At 32.6% G+C, this 22,702-nt stretch overlaps 2 protein-coding genes across 2 annotated transcripts; both read left to right on the top strand.

The window, feature by feature from the left end:
• Positions 1 to 2,100: 2,100 nt before the first annotated feature.
• LOC143046571 (uncharacterized) lies at positions 2,101 to 11,297 on the top strand. Its single transcript, XM_076219730.1, has 5 exons — positions 2,101 to 2,334; positions 6,729 to 7,355; positions 8,183 to 8,410; positions 10,058 to 10,228; positions 11,286 to 11,297. Exons 1-5 carry the CDS (start codon positions 2,209 to 2,211, stop codon positions 11,295 to 11,297), a joined length of 1,164 nt encoding a protein of 387 aa, XP_076075845.1. The 5' UTR covers positions 2,101 to 2,208.
• Positions 11,298 to 12,448: 1,151 nt separating this feature from the next.
• LOC143045254 (polycystin-2-like protein 1) lies at positions 12,449 to 22,353 on the top strand. The gene is made up of 7 exons (XM_076217631.1): positions 12,449 to 13,143; positions 13,610 to 13,742; positions 15,035 to 15,282; positions 16,611 to 16,785; positions 17,269 to 18,516; positions 19,473 to 19,573; positions 20,166 to 22,353. The coding sequence occupies exons 1-7, from the start codon at positions 12,457 to 12,459 to the stop codon at positions 20,382 to 20,384; spliced, it is 2,811 nt and encodes a 936-aa protein (XP_076073746.1). The 5' UTR covers positions 12,449 to 12,456; the 3' UTR covers positions 20,385 to 22,353.
• Positions 22,354 to 22,702: the final 349 nt, after the last annotated feature.

The following is a 22,702-nucleotide window of genomic DNA, read 5'->3' as shown; positions in this document are numbered from 1 at the left end:
CAGACAACAGACGAAGTCCATCAATGGGTCTTCAATGCAGCGAGAAACTCCCGCACCCGGAGGCGTCCTTCAGCTGGCCCCTATACAAATATGTACTAGTTCAGTGATAATGGACGGACGTCATACTAAACTCTGAATCATACAAAAGAAACTAAAATTAAAAATCATACACGACTAACAAAGGCAAGAGGCTCCTGACTTGGGACCGGCGCAAAATTACGGCGGGGTTAAACATGATTTTGAAATCTCGACCCTCCCCCTATACCTCTAGAATAAATGTGTTTAATTCCAATGCAAAGACCCTAAAAGTGAATATATATTAAAGCCAAAATATACAGTAATAATGACCTGACAACAGTATCGTAACTATATTCCTTCTTAATAAGTCTGTTTAAAAGTTTTGTTAGCTTTAGAGGTGAATACTGACATGTTTGTGCTTTGTAAAGAATATTACCATAAAACATTGGATGTACCTGAACGTACAAGATGTTTAAATTTAAAACCCTGAATATTTCGTTTGGATTAAGACATTAGAATGTTTACACTTACGCTTCAATCTGTCATGATAAATTATATATTGTCTCATAACCTTAATAGAAAAAAAGAGGATGGGGTATCCATCAATGACAATCAGTAAATGCACACACAAAAACATCACACAAAAAGCAAAGAAACAGTGCATTTGTTGCTTTTTTCGTCTCAAAGTCACAGTGAGGGCAAGTATAGAGGCCCTAGCACTGTTACTCATAACTAATTAATGGATATTTAGCTGCTTTAATGAGACAAACACAGACATTAGAACATAGGATATATAAGTTTAAATGTATGGAAATGAGAGGATATGGTGTATCAATACAAGACAAACAATTCACTTCCTTCTGTAAAGAATAAGAGGAAAGAAACATGCATATTATATTTGTTTTATCTCAATTCAGTGTATTCTACTGTAGTGACAAAAACTGTGACTTCTCTGCATGTTCAGTCAGATTATAAAGCTTCATTTTAAAGTATAATAAGACTACCTTTACACAAACGACGGAATGTAAACTGATTATTTTCAGGGTTTTTAAGGCATTTTGTTATTAAACTATTCAAAGGTGTCTCATGAATGTGAATAAGTAGATAACTATGTTTTAATTAAATCTGCGACAGCATCAATCGGTTATTTGATGGTCGCAAATAAAATTTATTGGCGACGCATTAGCGGATTATCTTGGGGTTTTTAAAACCATGTTGCGTGGTCATAGAGAATGTTGATTGTGAATATGAATATAGTCATATTAAACTATACAATTTTGGCTCGTTAAAGTAAACGGACTATCTCCGGGGTTTTATAGACATTTCAGAGGGTAATAGAGAATGTTGGTTTGTATATGAATTTAGTCAATAAATGTGATATTAAACTTTACAATTTTAGTTCATAAACGTACATGGACTACTTTCAGTGTTTAAAGGCATTTTGCGTGGTTGTTCTCTATTACTATACAAAATGTCTTTAAAACCCTGAAGATATACATTTCTTAGTACCTTAATCTAAATTCACAGAAATTGCTTATATAGCAAGTTTAAAAATCATTCGAAACAGGTCTTTCCCTTCAAGCCGATGTTTATCTACTCAGTTTTAACGTCAATCAAAACATTATAGTCGAAGAAAAAAATTCAGTGCCAAAAAACAAAAATGCCAACAAGACAAACAAAACGCAACACGAACGCCATTAAAAACTTGGATTTAACTCAGGTGCTCCGCACATATCACCATGTCTTGCTCCTATTATGACACCCACTGTGGTAAATATATTAATTGGTCATATGCGGTGATTATGTTATGTATAATCACCGAAAGGTCAATATCTATACCAAACCAAATAGGACATCACCAAATTTATGAACTCTGAATTATGTAAATGCTTTTTCCCTAAATTTTAACAAATGTCATTATTTGATATTAAAACAAAATTTATGAGAACTATGCAAATCAATTCAGAAGAAAGGTAGAATTGTTGTCAACCACGTTTAATAAATTATATAGAATTTCTTTTTTTTTTTCTTCTTAACAATTATAGTATTTAGAATTGTAATTTAATGTTTTACCAGGCTAGTAGCAGTACTGGTAATTTTTACAACACATTGGATACAGCAGCAAACGTGTCACTTCAAATTAAACAATATGGCGAACAAGTTGCAACTTTAGAAAAAGATAATTTACATATGAGTTTTGAAAAAAACAGTGTTCAGAGTTTTCTGGACAAAGGAAATGTGAGCAGGGATGGAGTGAAAATCTCAACTAAAAATCTCACAATTTCCAACGTTTCTGATGCCTCTATGCAACTTACGGTAAGAATATAACATTTCCTTGTGTGACCTATGGTCCTGTTTAATTGCTATATATTATATTTATATTGCGCCAGAGGTCAAACTCAATCGTTTATTAGGTCTTTCCACTTTTCTGTGGAAAGACCTATTGTTTTTCTTCTGATTATTTTTTTTTTTTTTCTTCCGCCTAATTTTGTTCTTGCGACAAATATGTGTTTCGCAATATGTCGCTTAGATATTTGGTATATGATATCGAACAGTTTATGCGCTTTTGAAATTTACCCTGCGTAACCGAATACTTTTCTTTGTAGGAGTTATCTCCCCAAACACTGTTTTCCTTGTGTCCACTACTCCTTCACAACCGTAAAATATTACAACCGTAAAATATTACAACAAATTTATTTTATAAAATTGCTCATTATCTCCTTCGCATGATTTGTCCAATTTTGACCGAAGCAATATGAACGCTCCATATGGGAGTTATTTCCCCTTTTGTATTTGAAATTTTGAAATGTATTTTAAACTGGAAAACCACAAGTGATAGAAGCCTAGGGTCTTTTGATTTGAGATCCTTGGTCCAAAAAAATGAAAATAAGGTCAAGGTCAAAGGGCAAGGTCGTATTTTAGATTTTTATTTGTCTTTGATTTCCCTATAACTTTGGAATGGTTATAGATACAGAAAATTTACATAGTGAAAAATGCTTGGTACTTCAAGGGGCAACTTTTTTACATTATGACTGTCTTGGTTTTACCATTGTGTAAGGGGCATAATCCCCATTGATGGTTTATATAAAGCCAAGTTCTCATTTGGTTTTTTTTTTTCGCTTGTTTCAAGAGACCTTATCCCAAGTGTTTAAGTTATAAACCAACCAACCAACCAACCAATTAACCAACCAACCAATCAATCAATCAATCAATCAATCAATCAATATGTATGACAGTTTATTTATGACAGTATATTTAAAACAATATTGAAGGAAAAAACTCAATTTTTCAAGAAGAATTGAATTTTAATATTGTTCTTACATCTCTTATGAAAAAAAATCCACATGTACTCTGAAACTACAAGTCCAATCGACCTCAAAATTTGCAGTCAGCAGGGCATACATGTACTAAAAGTTCATAAAACAACGTGGTGCAGCTACCTCTCAAGAATTTTTCTAGAGAAAAGAAATGGCAATGGCGTAAAAATCGCTTGCTACATATGTAGGTCCGTAAATCTCAGTGAAATCCTACAATGAAATGTCCGCTCATAGATTGAAATACTTATCTGTGTTACAAATGTTACAAACAGGTGCTGAAAAATGTACATTATCAGAAAATAATCCTTAAATGTGTTTTAAAGTTACACCGGATCAATTAAATCCAAATCATGCACTGCTGGTGAACTTTGATCAAAAATGTCAATTTCCTACAATGACAAAAGAAATACATTGTGTACATTCCTTCTCTATACATGTTGTCTGTTCAACGTCCCCACCTAAAAAGGAATAACATACTAAGTTTTCGTTATTATAAACCCGTGTCACGTGATGTTTCCTCAATCTGGCGCGAGAGTCTCGCGCTGGACCTGAAATAAAATAAAAACTTTCCAAACTAAACATGAAACTTCTCCGGTAACATAATAATATAGACCCTTTACAAAAACAAACAAACAAACAAACAAACACCCCCAAAAAAAAATCAATAATGTTTCAAAGGGGGAAAGACCGTCTACAATTGCTTTTTGAAAGCAATTGATTTATATTTGTATTTATACTTGTTTCTGTTTAACTGTCGTTTTGTTTGGGTTAGGCTATTTCAATTGATATTTTAAAGAGTGTCTTTTTTGTGCTGAAATATTACACTACTGTATCAGGTTAGGATAAAAGTTGGCGCATGGTAAAACGTTTAAACCCGTTGTATTTTTATGCACCTGTCCTAAGTCAGGAGGCTGTTGTTCGTTGGTTGTCGTATGTTAGTGTGGTTAATAAATGTTTCTCGTTTCTCGTTTGTAATATACGTAAGCCGTACATTGACCTATAATGGTTTACTTTTATAAATTGTTATTTGGATGGAGAGTTGTCGCATTGGCACTCATACCACATCTTCTTATATCTATTAGACTGTTTGGTTTTCTTTATTGACTTGTTTTATGCAAGTCATTTTTGAGCCCTTTGTAAAATTGAGAATGGAAATGGGGAATGTGTCAAAGAGAAAACAAACCGACCATAGAGCAAACAAGAGCGGAAGTCCATCAATGGGTCTTCAATGCAGCGAGAAACTCTCGCACCCGGATGCGTCCTTCAGCTGGCCCCTAAACAAACATGTATACTAGTTCAGTGATAATAGACGTCATACTAAACTCCGAATTATACACAAGAAACTAAAATTAGAAATCCTACAAGACTAACAAAGGTCAGAGGCTCCTAACCTTGGACAGGCGAAAAATTGCGGCGGGGTTAAACATGTTTTTTGATATGTCAACCCTCCCCCTATACCTCTAGCCAATGTAGAAAACGCACAATACAATACGCACAGTAAAATTCAGTTTATGAGAAGCCCGAGTCCGATGTCAGAATAGGGAAAAAAAAGAAAATAAACAAAATAAACAAAATGACAATAACTATTATCCATAAGTAACATCAGACTACTAGCAGTTACTGACATTCCAGCTCCAGACCTCAATTAAACTGATTGAAAGATTATGTCTTCATCATATGAATATACTGTTCGGTATGAGCCAAGGCTCCATGATGAAGGTCGTACTTTGATCTATAATAATTATTGTTTACTTTTTATACATTGTTACTTGTATGGATAATTGTCTCACTGGCACTTACACCACATCTTTTTATTGATTAATGAATGGCTGTTATTTATTTTGAATTTATTTAACCATAAAATTAATTTTTGACTCTTCACATTTAACTTAATCCGCTTATTCAAAAAAAAATTATTGCCATTCATTATAAATAAATTTCTATCAAAAGTTAGGCTCAAAGATATATATTAATACGAATAACAACGTACACAGATGTTTGCGTATGGATACACAACGTTAGAGTGGGCGTATCTTCATAAAAATTGATAACATTGAAAATAAAGCTAATTCTTTTAACCAATCAGAAGACAGTAAATACACCACATTTATTTATTAAAGTATATTACATTAATCGACTGGTGTTTTGGAGAGTCTAGTGTCGGAGTGACAAAGGAAGTGTAAGACAAATCTACAATATTTAGGATCGTTCATAACTAAGACTTTTAGACACAAAAAAATATCGCCTTGATAACTGAAACATCAACCTTGCATAAATATCATTGGTTGATTGGTGTACTCTGTCAACGTATATTTGTTCCTAATAATATTTGTTCCTGAGGGAAACAATATTATAATAATATTTGTTCTGCGGAAATTGTGTCCTACAATACTTTTTCCATCTGTATTATATTTGTTCCACTGATATTAAAAACTTATCTTATATGTTGAGGAGTATATAACGAATGTTCCTATTATGCTGAAGTTTAGTTTTCACCTGATTGATTATTATATAAATCAAAACAGATTTTAAATGCTGATGATATTCTAAATCAAAAAACAGGTTTCAAATGCTAATTATATAATTATTATGTAAAATGAAAAGTGTTAATGATTTAGATATATTCACCTGTACACAACACCTTAATGTATACTGAAACACAGAGGCTGATGAGTATGAGAAAATATTTATTTTCTTAAATGATTGAACATATGTTAACAAGTTCAGCTGTGAAATATATATGTTAATTCTGATGAGAAAAATATCATTTAAAAGTAAAATATGCATACCAGTAATTTTGGATAATTCAGAAATGATTGTTTAATATCTACAAGATTGGGAACAATTATTTCCCATATTCACGATACCTGTTCTTATAATAATTGTAAATACCAATTTACCAATCTGGCATTAGTAATGGATAGAAATGATAATATTTTGGGGTCAGAAAAGATATCATATAATATTTTTTCCAATCGTAACACATATTACATAATATTTTTTTCCAATCGGAATAATTATTGCATAAGATTTTTTTCCATTTTTTTCATTTTACATGTCAAAATGATAAAAGTCAAAATGTTATACTAGTCATAAGATGAAATTTCTACCATAATGTTTATTCCAAAGATAATTTATTATGTAATAAAACATCCTATTGGAATTTGTTTTATGTGATAAAAATTCTGAGGCATCGGTCCTTTTATTATGCTGATGGAATAAATATCACATAACAATAATTCCAATTGGAACTTTTGTTACATAATAAATTATCTTTGGAATAAATATTATGACGGAACTTATATTCTGTGACAACTCTACATTACCTTATATTTATACTTACACTTCAGATATGCAGATATGTGATATATTTGTTACAAATTGTTTTAATAGGTAACTGTTGTCAAGAAATCTCCAGTTCCTCATGCAAAAGGCGATCATCGCATATCTAGCAAATGTGTAATAATAGATGCCGTAGATGCAGATGGCAAAGATTTGAAAATGGAGAGAGAAGTAGCCTTACCGAACCCTAAAACTGTACATTTCTTGGACCCTACTAGTCCCGATCCAGATTCCCCAGATCCTATGTTGTATGTCCGGTTTGAAGTCCTGGATAATCATGATGCATCGATAACTTACATAAAACTGGAAGGAGACGTTCCAGGGGACATGTATATAATTTACACGGCGTACTTCAAGAGTGAAGCGTATCCAACAGTCACAGAATATGATTATAAATACGATGTAACAACTGATGATATGGAGGATATGGGGTTAAAAGTAATAGCACCTGTAGGAACTCTAAAACAAGGTCAGTGTTTCTTGGCATTGCAACCGAAATCAAACGCTGACAATCCGCCACCGACAAGAAGAAAAAGGAGTACTGTAAATAACAACAGTACATCGAGTGGAAACAACACTTTTAATCCGTCCACTGGTAACGTTAGCATTGTGACTATAACAACTGGATGCAGATCCTTCAATCAAACAACATCCGCATGGGAACCTAATGGATGTATTGTAAGATATATTTTATAAATCAGTCTTTTAGTACATTTTTGTTTTATGTTTTTTTTTTATAATGAATTTTCTTTATTGTAGCAAATAGACTAGCACAACACGTATGAACAAAGGTATACAAATTGGCATATTCACACAGAGGAAATATTAAATAACAATTGAATATATAATGGTGCAGCAATAGGTTGAAGATAACTAATTATCTAATAACAATGGAATCTAATTCGTTTTTGCAATAAATATTTGTGGTGTTTCTATTTATATTCCACATTTATTATTTATTCTATAATAGGGGCCCAGGGACTCCAGTATTTGTTATGTTCCTCTACAGAAAGGTTTTTAAATACAATATATTTTTCTAAGTTCAAGTGTTCCTTTAAATAGTTTTTAAAGCATTAAATTTGGCAATTATACTTTTTGTACTTTTGTTCGGTAATATAGCGGTATGTTAGCAGAATAATCTTATTTTCAACAAAATTCAGTTTAACGTTAATTTTGTTTTATTTGATTGGTTATTGGTTCTGATAAGAGTGTCGACTAGGATGAGAACGGGGTTTTCAAAAACCACAATTCGTTTGGTCTCCTTTTATATTGATATTTGCAAAAAAATATAGAGTTAATACTACATTCCGTTTACGTATTTTGAAGAAAATAGAATGGAAAATAAATGGAGTCCATTTCATTTTTGCTTCTTAAAACAAACGAAAACACTTAATCGAAGTCATTCAAACCGACCAGTTTTTAATGAAATTCAATATTGGTTTCTTTATTTGAAGTAATTTGTTTTAAAAGACTTAACTCAATGTTATATTTAATTTTTTTTTCAGGTTTTGCCTTTTTCCACTTTAAATGAGACAGTATGCAGATGTCCTAGTAAAACAAAGACTTTGGCAACAACATTTTTTGTTACTCCTAATACGATAGATTTCAATAATGTCTGGTCAAAGTTTGATATAGCAAATGCTGCTGTGTATGGTACTCTGACAGTATTGTTACTACTATACATACTTTTGGCAATATTGCTAAGGAGAAAGGACAGACAAGATAAATTAAACGTAAGTAAAATGCTGTTTTAGACCAGGGATTTCTACGAGTGCACCCGGCGTGTAAACGAATCAATATATATAGATGTAGATATGAAACAAAATGAATGTCTATGAAGCAACATTGTCTTTGATTAATGTTTTGTTACCTCGATTCTGTTTTTGTCCATAGATTTACAAGTTTGGAACAGCGGTATACTACTGTTGCCTTTATTTGTTGAAAGAGGACATTTCACATTCCTTCAAAATTCAATTTCAAAGGACAAACTTAATGTTAGTAAAATGCTGTTTTAATCAAGATTAAAGGTATTTCTACTAATGCACCTATCGTATAAACGAATGTATATTTATTAAAAAAAAAAGTAAATGTGTATGTAACAACATTGTTGTTGTTTTATATTGAACAACCTCATTTCAAAATCCCTCAAAATTCAAACCATGAGCTAAAAATCTTACAATTACGGAAGCAAAACCTTTTTTTTATGTCACCCGATCGACAATGTCGGGTGACATATTGCTTTTCCTCTGTTATTATTATTATTATACTTCCACCTAATTTTGTCCGCCCGCTTTCTCAGAGCCAAAAGTACCAATCCGAATGATGGTGCACTATAACAAGGAACCCTGACTCCCCAGAGTCTGTGCAACTTTGGAACTAAAAAATGGCTGCCATCACCATGGAAACGGAAAAATGGTGAAAAAATATAATTTTGGAGTTCCTTGAATTTTTTTAGAATGCTTAAGCTTAAAATCTTTAGATTTTAATACAATGTAGGTGCCCACTATATACTGGTTTTGGATGATTTTGGCACATTTTGGAACTGCTATGTTGCCATGGAAACTACACCAAAAATTTCAAAAATATGGAAATGCTCCAATTTTTTTGAAACTTTAGCATAACGAAGAGCAACTTTGGTAGATGTGGAATTTGGCGTTGGAATTTCCAAAATGTCTGCTGTTTCCATGGAAACAATGCAAAAAGGTCAAAATGCTCCAAAAACTTCCGGGTTTGGTGAATAACTTTGGTTTGCTTGAACTTAAAATCATCAAATTTTTATGCAATATAGTTGTCCACTATATACAGGTTTTGAATGATTTTGATAATCATTGGAACTACTTTGTTACCATGGATACAGGAGCAAAAATTTCAGAATGCTTCAAAATTGATGAAACTTGATATGATTGTTAACTGTCAAGTCTAGATATGACTTTTGAAGATGGAATTTTCAAAATGGCCACGGTTGCCATGGAAACTGCAAAAATGTAAAAAATTCTCAAAATGGTTTTAACTTAATGAAATTTGATGTTATTGGTAACTGACAAGTTAAGATGAGACTTTTGACTTTGAAATTTTCAAAATGGCTGCCGTTGCCATGGAAACGGTATAAATGTGAAATACTTTAAAATGCTCTGAATATACTGAAAATTTACAAAAAGATGAATAGCCATGCATATTTGTGCATTTACTGTTAAGTTTGAAATGGCTGCCGCTTAGTGGCAGTAGGGGGAAGGGTGACATCCGCTATTGCTTGCAATGGCAATTCTAGTTTATCTTTTTTTTTCCAATTGTCGACCTTTATATTATCTAGGAACTTCCAACTTTAATTTTGGAATTATCAATTTGAACTTTAATCTTGAAATATAATGTTTATATTGCAGTGGTCAATGAGATTTTTATGTGACTGTGATAGCGAGGATCCATATTTCTATATGATATCTGTACATACTGGCTTACGACCTGGATCAGGTACAGATTCAAATGTGAACTTTGTGTTGGCGGGAGAAGGTGGAGATAGTGGGGTTAGACTTCTAAGCGATGGAGTGGAACACGTAAGTTTACTTTTGCTTTTATTTTCAGGCCCCATTCATGGGCATTTTGTTTTCTGGTCTGTGCGTCCGTTGGTCCATTCTTTCGTCCGTCCGTCTGTCCCGCTCCATGTTAAATTATTTGGTCAAGATAGTTTTTGATGAAGTTGAAGACCAATCAACTTGATACTTAGTACACATGTTCCCTATGATATGATCTTTCTAGTTTTAATGCCAAATAAGAGATTTTACCCCATTTTCACGGTCCACTGCACATAAAAATGATAGTGGGGATGGGGCATCCGTGTACTATGGGCACATTCTTGTTCTAGGTGGTGTAGCTGTGTTTGACTAACCACACTTTCAATGCTAGTAAGGAGGGACATATTGATCACAAAACTATCAATATATAACGAAGAGCAATCATGTTTACCACATGAAACAATACGTAATTTCAGTTTTATTACACAAACGTCAAAAGCATTTTCAGTGTATTCTTACATTGACAATTATAATTCACTGTATATTTTTTGGGGTGAAGAGGATGAGAGAGGTATTAACTTGTCATGCTCCTGAATCTTTCGATATATGTTGAAAATAAAGAAACGGATCAGAATTTTTTTTGTTTAAAAACAATGATTGTCCTTCTTATCTATTAAATCAATTGTTACAATTAAAGAGTATCAATTTACAAGTTAAATATCAAAAAGAAGATGTGGTATGATTGCCAATGAGACAACTATCCACAAAAGACCAAAATGACACAGACATTAAAGTATGTTTCCTTAAAGCTCAAGGAAAATCAAAAAGCAAATCTTGACAAGTATTAAATTCAAGACTATTTGATTTGATTGATCATTCTATAAAACTGGGACGAAACCCGTACAAGTTTGGATCACCGAATATATTTTAATTAACACAGCCTACTGAGTACTGTGACATCATAGTTGTATGGATGTACATGTTTATGAAACTGTATTTTATGATATTGTCATATATAGAAGGGATAACGTATCATTTTTTCTTTCGTTTTGATGATTATGTCCCAATGATATTATAACCAATGTAAAATGTAAATTAGTATCTTGGTTAAAGATGTTTTGTGGAAATATTTCAGGGATTTGGCACTTCTTCTGTCAGGAATTTCGTGATGTCAACTAATGTTGTCCTCGGCGAGTTAACATACTTCCGGTTGTGGCATGACAACACTGGTCAAGGAAACAGAAATTCATGGTATCTGCATAAATTGATTGTTGATGATCCACAAACAAATCAAAGGTATGTCGTCATTATACATATATTTTTGCTATTTTTAAAACCAGGCAATTTGTAAAAGTCATAGTTTTATTACTTTAATGTGAAGGAATCTCATGCACTCAAAAAGTGGCGAGAACGGTTCCTTCTACAGTGTAGGTGTGTACTGTTTTATATGCATCACCCACGATCGTGAGTTCACACTTAGTCAAAATGCCGCAATCTGGATTAAAACATAATCTCTAAAGTTACATATCGGACGTTATTAGTGTTATTTAAAGATCTATTAGCGAACACGGCTGGCTAGAGAGTTCAGCCACCGACACATCGTATCGCTCTACCAATATGTGATGTATACCGTAATACATGTCGGTTGTTGATGCCCGTAATCTCAATCTTACTGTGGCAAGAAACTGCTGTCTCAGTTGGAATTGGAATACTTTGGTAAATTTCGTAACATAAGGTTATGCATTTAAAGTAAGTAAACAACTCCCCATGAAAAAAAATTCTTTCCTTTTTTATCAAGGCTACAGTTTACTGGTTTGTTACAGTTTTTACTGATGATTATCAATTGATTAAAAAGATTGAAAAAGAACACATCTAAGTAACAAACGAAAACTGATTAGTAGATCAGTAGAAATGTTAACAGCTGCATAAAAAGTTTAAACCTAGCAAGAATATCTAAATAAGGTATTGTCCTTTCTGTCTAATGGAGTTGGAACGTAAGAAACAAGATGGGACGCATCAAAAGGGAGGATGTAATAATGTTCCTGGTGATACCATCACCAAGTAGCCTGTACTTGGTAGTGGTGTATTCAAATGATTCGTGTTGACTGTCAGATTCCAAATCATAAAAGTATATAACACATTAACACAATATGTTTATAATTAAGTTCATTGTTATTTTGCATATTTAAAAGTGACATAATGTATTTACTCTCTCCTAAAGGTACTTGTTTCAGTGTGATAAATGGTTATCGATTGATTTTGATGATGGTATGATTGAACGCATAATACCAGTTTCCATTACTGACGACATCGGAGTAGAATCACTGTTTTATCAGCAGTCAAGAATGAACTTGACAGAAAATCATCTATGGATGTCATTATTTGTACGTCCTACCAGAAGCGTCTTTACGCGTGTGCAGAGACTTGCCTGTGGAATAACACTGCTTCTCCTGACCATGATTTCAAATGCAATGTTTTTCAAGTCTGCGGATGAAGAAACTATACAAGCTGACAGTGTAAAATTAGGATTTTTTCGATTGTCAATGACAAATTTATTTATATCATTCATTGGTATTATAATTACTACTCCACCTATTTTCTTTGCAACATTTGTATTTAGAAACACCGAACCAAAGGCCCAACCATTACATTTCCAGAAGAAAACAAAGCAACGTAAATGTTTACCATGTTTAAAACAAAAGGAAAGTGATGCAGAAAAACTAAAGGAAATTGAATCTGGCTTATCCGAGGATGATGACTTTCTCATTTATAAAAAGCGTAGATTTCCATACTATGTCGCTTATATTGCTTGGTTCGTGTTGGTTTTAGGATCATCAATGTCGGCGTTCTTTCTTTTACTATACAGCATGGAATGGGGAAAGAACAAATCAGAGGAATGGCTTTCAACGTTCATATTGTCGTTCTTTGAATCTATTTTATTTGTAGATCCGATAAAGGTAACTACTTATTAGAAATACAGTTTATGGTAATGACACCAATGCAATAAATTACTAATACAAACCACATGAAATGTGATAATATACCACATTTCACTTTGCTGGAACACATCTGTCTTACATCTAAAAAGATGTAAAGAACAACATCGATCAATTCTTTGATTGATAACTATTTTGGTTCAGTGACAAATATTTCATATACTAGTAAATTAAGACGGAACAACACGAAAACGATTTCGGAGGTAGACAAGCTGAGTTTTTAAGTGAGGTAGCAAAATATTTTGCATTTGATTTTGAGTATCAGAAGATTCACATTTCCTATAATCGTTTATCATTTTGTGATTGTTTTAAGTATGAAAGGAAACCTCATCAAGATACCAAGCTTATAATTTTGTACGTTAGACGCCTGGGAATATAAGAAAAATTACTTGATTATTTTCAGTAAATAACGTAACGTATGTTTCAGGTAATTTTGATAGCCTTTTTAATTGCCCTGATATTTAAAAAGCATGTTGACGATGAAACAACATTGGTTGATATGAAAAAACTACGGACTGCAGCAAGTAAACATTCAGCTGGAAACTCTCGACTTTTCTGGGGTAATGTATTTTTCTAACCATGACCAGATTCATAATGTAAAGTTGAATTTTAAGTTGATTTAAATGGTCATCAGCTGTCGAATGTATGTTCATCGATTTGATTTGATTTCTCATATTTGTTGAATTTGGAGGTTTGGACTTCCAACAGATTATTGGAATCCCAATGGGTACCAATTGCGCTCCTTTACTTGCAGATTTGTTTTTGTATTCCTATGAAGCAGTATTTATCCAAGGGCTTGTACAGAAAGGAGAAAAGAAATTAGCCCAGTCTTTTAATTTCACCTTTCGGTATATTGATGATGTACTGTCTCTTAATTATAATAGATTCAGTGATCACTTACAGTTAATATATCCAAGTGAACTTGAAATAAAAAATATTTACAGACACAGATAAATCAGCTTCATAATTAGACCTTTTTCTAGAAATGACTACTGATGGTAGTGGAAATACTAACATTTATGACAAACGCGATGATATTAATTTTTCCTATAGTCAAATTTCCATTTCTGTGTAGCAACATCCCAGCGGCACCAGCATATGGAGTATATGTTTCTCAATTGATACGTTACTCTAGAGCTAGCTCAAAGTACGTTGATTTTGTTGAATGAGGATCACTGCTTTCTCAAAAGTTGCTAAACCAGGGCTATGAATCAATTAAATTAAGGTCATCATTCAAGAAATTTTACGGTCGCCATCATGAGCTGATTGGCCATTATGACAAAAGATTGTCTGAAATCATATCTAATATTCTTCCTCAGTCATAATAACCTTCCATCATTACCGAACTGAACAAAGTATTAACACTACGAGTGCCGTATACGGTGCAGGAAAGGCTTACCCTTCCGGAGCACCTGATTTCACTCCCGGTTTTTATTGGAGTTCGTGTTGTTTCATATTTCTTATTTATAACGATTGATGTAAATGTCCTTTGGTTTTGTGAGTCTTTGTTTACTCCTTGGTTGTGATTGTTATGGTCTTGATTTATAACATACTGAAACGTATATCCAAATTTAGACTTTACAAAAAGTGAAATAAACAATTAACGATCATGGATTCGATAATGTGTATCAACAGTTCGTGTGTATTTTTGTCTATACGCTATGTAATTTACAATCGCGATGACCTCCGAATACCGCCTACGGTAATTTAATCCGATATATAAAAGAGCAAGCGATGACTTTTACTTGAAAATGTAAACAAAATCTTGAATGTTTGTGCAAGCAAATCACTGAAAAAAGAAAATATTTCAAGAACAATCTAATAAGTAACAATCTTATTTGTTTTTAAACAGCATTTAGACATGAGGTTTTATCGAAAGCTGAACCACCTGCGGAGGAAAAACTGAATAAGCAAAGGGAGGTAATAAAGCTGCAGACGAGGGCAAAATCAGTGTTCCGTGAAGTTATTTTATACACAGTCTTTGCAATAATTGTGTATTGCATTAGTTATTTAAACCGAGATGATAGAGCGTACATCATGAAGTTAAACATAGACAATCACATATATGAATCCAGCAAAGTACAATTTGGATTTTCTAAGGTAAAGTTGTTAAGAGACATTTTAAATTAACTGAATCGTTTGAAAGTTATGGTTGAGAGTTATTAAAGTCATATGAAACCTCAAATTTAAAAAAAATATGCATATGTTTTTTTTAAAACTAAATGGATAGTTTTCATTATACAACTTCATATACTTTTTTCTGAGGAAAATTCTTTAATTTGTCCACATTTAGAAGAATTTTACTTATTTTTAATTGCTTGCTGCCAGGAAGCAATTCGCCGACATATTTTCCGTATGCATAGTGACCTAAGCGTGACCCTCCTCGTAAAAATCCCGTGATAGCAATACGCATGAATCTGTCATTAAAATAAACAATTACCTGATTGTATATGTTAAACACGTGCTAAATGCCCATGCTTTTTGTTGATTATTTACTATAAGGTGACAATCGATAAACTTCGGCTTCAAAACACGGCATTTAATGAGTAGCCATATATTTGTTAAATCATAACAGACAGAGAGAAAAAAAATTGACGATTATACGATATATTTGCGTAAAAAGTGATAAAATCGTGCACAGAGGACTAAGTTTATGATATATACATGCATTGGTTCAAGAATTAGATAAACATTATTTTTCACCAGTCACTCGTTTCTTATGACTTTAAGATTTTTGAATACAATTATCGTATTCTTCAGAAATCAATCAATCAAAATACTGAATTTTGTGTTTCAGCATAAATTTTGTACCACAAGTACTGAGTAAACTTTAATTACTTCATTTATAAGGTTTACATAAATATATTTTCGTAAAATATTCATTATTGCACTTTTTACCAATAGGATTATACATTATAAATTTCTTTTTTTTTTTCTTCGGAATACGTACCTTCATTTTTCTTTGTATGTTTACTTTTCACCATTCAGCAAATATGCCTATGTACAAAGTAAAATAACAAAACAAAATGTCCAATATCAGGGGTCTCTGCTCTTTGTAAGTCTTAAAATTAGAATGGAAATGGAAAATATATCAAAGAGACAACAACCCGAACAAAGAGAAAATAACAGCCGATGTTGTTGGTTTTTTTAAGTTTTAGTTCATATATACATGTTTTGGAGTTTTGTATGATGACCATTTTCAATGACATTCTAGTAGTAAATATGTTTTGTTGAGAGGCCAGCTGAAGCCCGCTTCCGGTTTCGGAATTTCTCGCCATGTCGAAGACACTTTTTTGGCTGTTTTCTACTCTTTGCTCCGGTTGTTTTCTCTTTGACACATTCCCTATTTCCAATCTCAATTGCATTTTTGAATTAAATAAAGAGAATGCCGGTTCTTTTTCAAATCAAAAACAAAACTGTCTTTGCAGGTCAATTCTATGGATACGTTAATGCAGTGGATGGATAAGACATTTGTTCCCGCGTTTTACCCAGTACAGGAATACAACGGAGCCAGTCTTAGTTTACAAGATAGATTCTACATCAGTGATCTTACAAACATACGTCTTGGTTTGGTTCGATTTCGTCAAGTCAGAATGCCGAAAGGTAATTAACAAAATGGTCTTAATATTTTAATGAAAAGCGTTCAGCTGTGACTACGCATATAATCATTGTTGTCGTCTTAAGAATTTCGTCGTTGTCGTACGCGTGTCACAATTGCTTAAAGAACTTATCCATTAAAACCTTTCGGAATTTTGAATTTTCATGCTCAATTGCGTACTTTAATTACATTTTCATTTTTTTTTTTTTTTTGATTCAATCGTTACTGATGAGTCTTTTGCAGGTGAAACGCGCTAATGGCTAACAAAAAAAATCCTGGTTTATTTATCACATTTATTACAAATTTAACTATGAAATTCATACAAAAAAGAGACAAATTAAACCTCTCAAAATCATAGGCTTGAGCTCATGACTGCAGTGTTTAAGAATGTTTACATTTCCGACTTAAGCAAAGTTTAGTATAGAAGCTGGTGTTGAAACTACAAGGTCCATGCAAGTCTTTTTTTATTTATTTATTTTTGCTTGTAGAAAAATGTGGTTATTGGAAACTTACACCAAATCATTTCTGCACGACTGATTTTCAGTCGAGTAGAGAAGAAAAACGTCAGCACTGTGTGTCATGGAAACCAAGGAACTCCACATGTCCGGCAGCAGAAAACAGTTTCCTAACGAAGGATGCATATAGATACAGATCAGCTGAGGAACTGCATAGCATGCCATTTGCTGGAGGTTATGATGTATACGGAGGGGGTGGCTATATTCAAGATTTTCCAAACAACCGTGATTCTGTAAATACCATCTTAAACGAAATAAAAACACACCGATGGATGGATCGCAGAACCAGGGCTCTTTTGATTGAGTTTTCATTATATAATTCAAATATCAAGCTTATTACCTTTTCTACCTTTGCAGTTGAGTTCACCGATACGGGAAATGTATTAGCGTACACATTTACACAATCATTCAGACCGACACTTTTAACGGATGCAACGGGTGCGTTTTCCATCCTTTTTTACTTTATCTATATTATTGCTCTTATAATAGCAACTGTCAAAATAATTGGAAAATTTCGTGACCAAGGATGTGATTTCTTTAAAGCTGCATGGAATGTCATCGACCTAATAACTGTTGTATTGAGTTATGTCGCTATTGCTGTCTGGATTGTTAAATATATTCAAACAAGCAGAGCACTTAAACGGTATTACAATGATAAGAGTGGCTTCATAAGTTTCATTCAAATTGTCTTCTGGGATAATGTATTCAATAGTATAGTTGGTATTATTGTATTCACGGCCACTCTAAGAATACTGAAAGCCTTAGGATATAATAAAAGATGTGCCGAACTCGTTACTGTCGTCAAACACGCTGCTCCACAACTATTCAGCTTTTTTGTGGTATTCGGGTTAGGTTTTTTTGGGTTTGTTATTCTGGGACATTTATTATTTGGCTCTTCGATGTTTGATTATCATAACATGCTCACGGCAAGCGGAAGTCTGGCTAATACGTTGATAGGCAGAAACAGTCTTGACAAGATGGTTGCTGCGGCCCCGTCTTTTGCACAAGTATATTTCTTTGTGTATGTGTTGTTTATCATATTTATTTTGTTAACGATGTTTGCTGCAATTCTGAACCAGAGTATTACGGAAGTACGTGCAAATTACCAGAATGAGAGCCCAATTGGAATTCTCGATTTGATTAAAGGGGCATTTACGGATTTGTTAGGATTGGTTGGAATCCATTTGAGAAGTAACAAACGACAAAACAGTGTACAGAAAAGTAAGTCATAAAAGCTTTGAATGAGCCATTTTGACTATATAGTTGGGATATTCATTTTGATATCATGTCTTCGTTTCTTCTCTGAAATTATTTTGCCAGTAGAATCTCAGTGCAGGGAAAATTAAACTGTTACATATGTATACGTCTACTGTCAAACTGAACTGTTGTTTTATGACTGTGATGGAAGGTGCAGATACAGTTTTGACGTCGTGAAAATTATTGTGTATCTTAAGATGACGTTATTAAATGTTTTATCATCTTACCTCAATATCTGCTGTATAGTTTTATAGAAAATTATTAGATATAGAATGAAATTCAAAACAGTGTGGCTGTGGCCATTGATTGACACATTAAATTCATCCATTGACTGGGACAATTTAGGTGAACGTTTGTATGTAACGATCACTGCTCACTATGTACTTTTTAAAGACACTTAAACTATGGGGTCACCAAAGGTTCTCAACACCTTAATAAAGTAATTCGAAAAATTAATCAGAAATAACACGATGTTTTGATTTATAACAATTATATAAATCAAAAAAAAGGTTATTTTTCGAATTATTTTATAATTAAAGGCGTTAAGAAACCTTTGGTGACCCCACAGTTTAAATGTCTATCGTAGGTACGTCGTGAACAGTGGTCGTTACAGACAAACGTTCACGTAAATTGTCCCAGTCAATGGATGAATTTAATGTGTCAATCAGTGGCCACAGCCACACTGTTTTGAATTTCATTCTAGTCACTGCATATTTTAGAAAGAAAATTATGTTTTTTTATTTTTCGTTATAATTTCGAGAAAGGAATGTACACACATTTTAGATATATATAGCAACTATAATATCTAATTAATTTTGTATAGCCTATCAAATTATTGCATAACATTGTTTCTTACTTCGATAACATAATTTCTTTGTGTACATGATCACAAGATCTTTATTTTGTATTTGACCTTTCAGAGTACATGACAGGCGTACCAAAGAAGAATGCTCAAATTGATACACCAAACGTACTACAGCTGTTGAGGGATACCTTTGGAGAAGTCGGTGATGAAAAAATAGTAAGTATAGTTAAATTAATTAAAATCACAATTTTGTTTGTGACAGCAATTTTTTTCGTTTAAATTTTGATAATCTGTACCCTTATTAAAGGGACTACTTTTAAAATTATCCACTTGCGGCAGGGGTATCATCAGTGAGCAGTAGCTCACAGTTCCACTTGTTTAATCATGAAATTACCTCTATTTTCCAAATCTGCAATTGCTATAAAACATATTTCGATTTCTGTAGCGGCTTACTCCAAAATAAATATGAATTTGAACTATTTTTATTTCTGTTTGAAACACAAGGATAACGTCAAATAAATTGAAATACTATTCAACATAATTTGTATACAAATTTAGACTCGCATGTATGGGACTTTTACCAGCTATATTTGATGCGTTACAATGTATATTTTGTTGCTGTTAACGTTTAAAAGTCCATTATTTAACCTTGGGGATTCTAATAATATTCTTAACCAGAAACCAGAATGTATACCCTCGCCAGCACTTTAAACAAGATCAAGGGCCATACTATAGTAAATCATAAATTTACATGCATTTTTTTTCGTTTTACATGTTAACTTTTATATTGAACAAATTTGGTTTTCAGAAAAACGAAAAAAATGGAGATAAAAGCCAGTCGTCTGAAGGAGACGCAATAAACAAAGAAGACCTTGATTATTTGATCAGTGAAGAAGACAAGAAAAGTTTTAATAAATTGTCCCAAAAGAGTGGTTGTATTTCCAGGGCCAGGACACCTAGAGATATTGACCTTGAAATTTCAAACTCCAAAAGCAAAGAAAACAAATCGTACAGCAGTTATTTATAAACTTGAAAAAGGATGCGACATGAAGTATCAGAGTTAAAAATATATGTATATCAATCGACTAGACAGCAAATCGTTTCCTGCATTAGATCATACTTATGATTGTCGGTTATTTTTTTCTTTTTTTCTTTTTTTGCATCTATACACAAGGATTGTCGTAAGATATACATTACAATAGTTATTTGTCTTCACATCAAAATGTTTTTTTTTTTTTTATTTCGATGGAAGGAGAGTTAATGATCCACCTTAAAAATTAGTATATTACATATGTGCTGGGAAAAAATATCCATAAAAAATCAAATTGCGATAATTCATATAGTAGGTGTCATGTTGATTTATGACCTGTTCGGTATAGAAGGAAGTGTTGAAAATCTGATTATACTATATAAACCAGCAGTTTCTAAATTTTTTTTTCTCTGTCAAACAATGGATTATCATTGTTGTAGTTTAAACTATTTTTGCAATCATTTTAGTATATTATATATGTGAGTAACACTCTATTTTCTTTCATCTTAGAAGAAGATCGTATTTTCTTTACAACGGCTTAAACAAGCACCATTTAATTTCATAAATAACGCAACCATTAATATTTAAGGACTAGTTTGTATACATCTTCTGTTATTGAAAATTGATACTGAAGTGCATAAAAAAAACGATTTTGGTATTTTTCGATCGACCATTTAATAATGATAGAAATCGTTATGCGATGTTTATTTTATTAACACGTGTTATACCATAATTAAATATAGTGTATTGTGTTTATGAAATAGTTCCTGATGAAAAAAAAGCAATATTTTCATTATATCATTTAGACACGTGCAATAAGCATTCGATAACCACTTAATGAGACTGATATAAACCTTTTATTACATTGTAAAATCGTACTTTTTATGTTTAATAAGCTTTAATTTACAGTTTATAAATAAAATATCGACAATTTTCTTTAAGATCGATATTTTTGTCGAGCACTTAATCTCTAATTTATATTTTGTTTCGTTTTAAAAAAAAAAGCTGAAAATTGATCACCTCTATACAAAAATGTGCAGGGATCATGCGTGAATATACGTCATAGACAATTTGCAATGTGACGTCATACACCACTTAGGCAGATAAAATAGTTTTATTGATATAGAATTTTTTTGTATTATAAATATGTGTATGGTTGCCTTTGTTAACTGCCGGTTGCAGGGTTAAGGTTGGTATAATTTAGGACTATGTGTAAATACATATGTATGACTCTGAACCGTAATGGTACTCCGAACTGCGTTGGTTAACACTCTGAAGTGCGATGGTGACATTGTTACGCTGACTTGTTATTAGCTAAGTTAAAATGCATTGGTTGGTTCACACTGAGCAGCAGACATTGAAAGTACACTAAGTATGGACCATTCGAGTTTTTTTGTTTTTTGTTTTGGCCTAACCCGTTGCAGGAAAATACTACTGTAAGCACAATAAAAATACTTAAAGTGCGAGTTTTCTTGTAAAGCAGGATTCATCTTGTCTCAGAATATTTTTTCTATATACCTTTATATAACACACGGTACTAAACTTGCATTTTGGAAAACATTTAGCCGGTCGCGAAATTTCGTTATATGCCGATTTCTAGGTTGTCAACCCCACTGAAACTTGTTATGTCTTAAATTTAAATTGATTTGTTTCTACACACTCGTGTATAACACGCCTACTTTTGTTGTTGGAATCATCTGTAGCAATCCTACCCGCGTAAACCATAGCCCTTCAGTGTGACCATCAAACGTATGTGTACCCATCGCAACTTCAAGTCCTACATATATATATCTGCTCATCCAGAAACGACTTAAACCTGTTATCACTTGTTAGATTTTTTCTACTGTTATTTTCTACTGTTAATCATTCGTTAAATGTTAGAGTTTGTCAATTAAAACTTATGTCTCTGGAGACACAGAATGTTTTTTGTTTTCATTATTATAACATACATGTACCACCAAAAAGACTTAACATTCACACTGGTTAAAAATGAGTAGTTAATATATTCATACATTAGTATACATGTATGACCTGCAATCATTTATGGTAAAATATAGAACTTTGTTTGACTAATTTTACGTGTTCGTTTTTATTCTGTGGTTAGCTTGTCGAATGTACTATTGTATTGTTTATTTGTGTAGTTCTCTGTCCTGAATGCATTTCTTTATACTGTATTCCTGTCATGTAATGTTGTAATGTTAATTTAGCATTGCCATAAAAGTGCGAGGTTTGACTAGCAACAACACCAGGTTCAACCAAAGATTTTTCTTAACATGTCCTGTACAAAGTCGGGAAAATGGCAGTTGTTATCTTAT

Source organism: Mytilus galloprovincialis, chromosome 9, assembly GCF_965363235.1.
Source record: "Mytilus galloprovincialis chromosome 9, xbMytGall1.hap1.1, whole genome shotgun sequence".
In the NCBI taxonomy this organism is placed as follows: domain Eukaryota; kingdom Metazoa; phylum Mollusca; class Bivalvia; order Mytilida; family Mytilidae; genus Mytilus; species Mytilus galloprovincialis.
Note: the sequence above shows the minus strand (reverse complement) of the source record. Positions and strands in the feature narration are given on the sequence as shown.

Bases quoted from the DNA above. Each gene is read 5' to 3' on its own strand.
- LOC143046571 (XM_076219730.1), top strand. From the start codon at position 2,209: ATGAGTTTTGAAAAAAACAGTGTTCAGAGTTTTCTGGACAAAGGAAAT. The intron at 2,335-6,728 runs GTAAGAATATAA...TTGTTTTAATAG, and splicing joins ATGCCTCTATGCAACTTACG to GTAACTGTTGTCAAGAAATC. The intron at 7,356-8,182 runs GTAAGATATATT...TTTTTTTTTCAG, and splicing joins GGGAACCTAATGGATGTATT to GTTTTGCCTTTTTCCACTTT.
- LOC143045254 (XM_076217631.1), top strand. From the start codon at position 12,457: ATGATTGAACGCATAATACCAGTTTCCATTACTGACGACATCGGAGTA. The intron at 16,786-17,268 runs GTAATTAACAAA...TTTTGCTTGTAG, and splicing joins TCAAGTCAGAATGCCGAAAG to AAAAATGTGGTTATTGGAAA. The intron at 19,574-20,165 runs GTAAGTATAGTT...TTTGGTTTTCAG, and splicing joins AAGTCGGTGATGAAAAAATA to AAAAACGAAAAAAATGGAGA.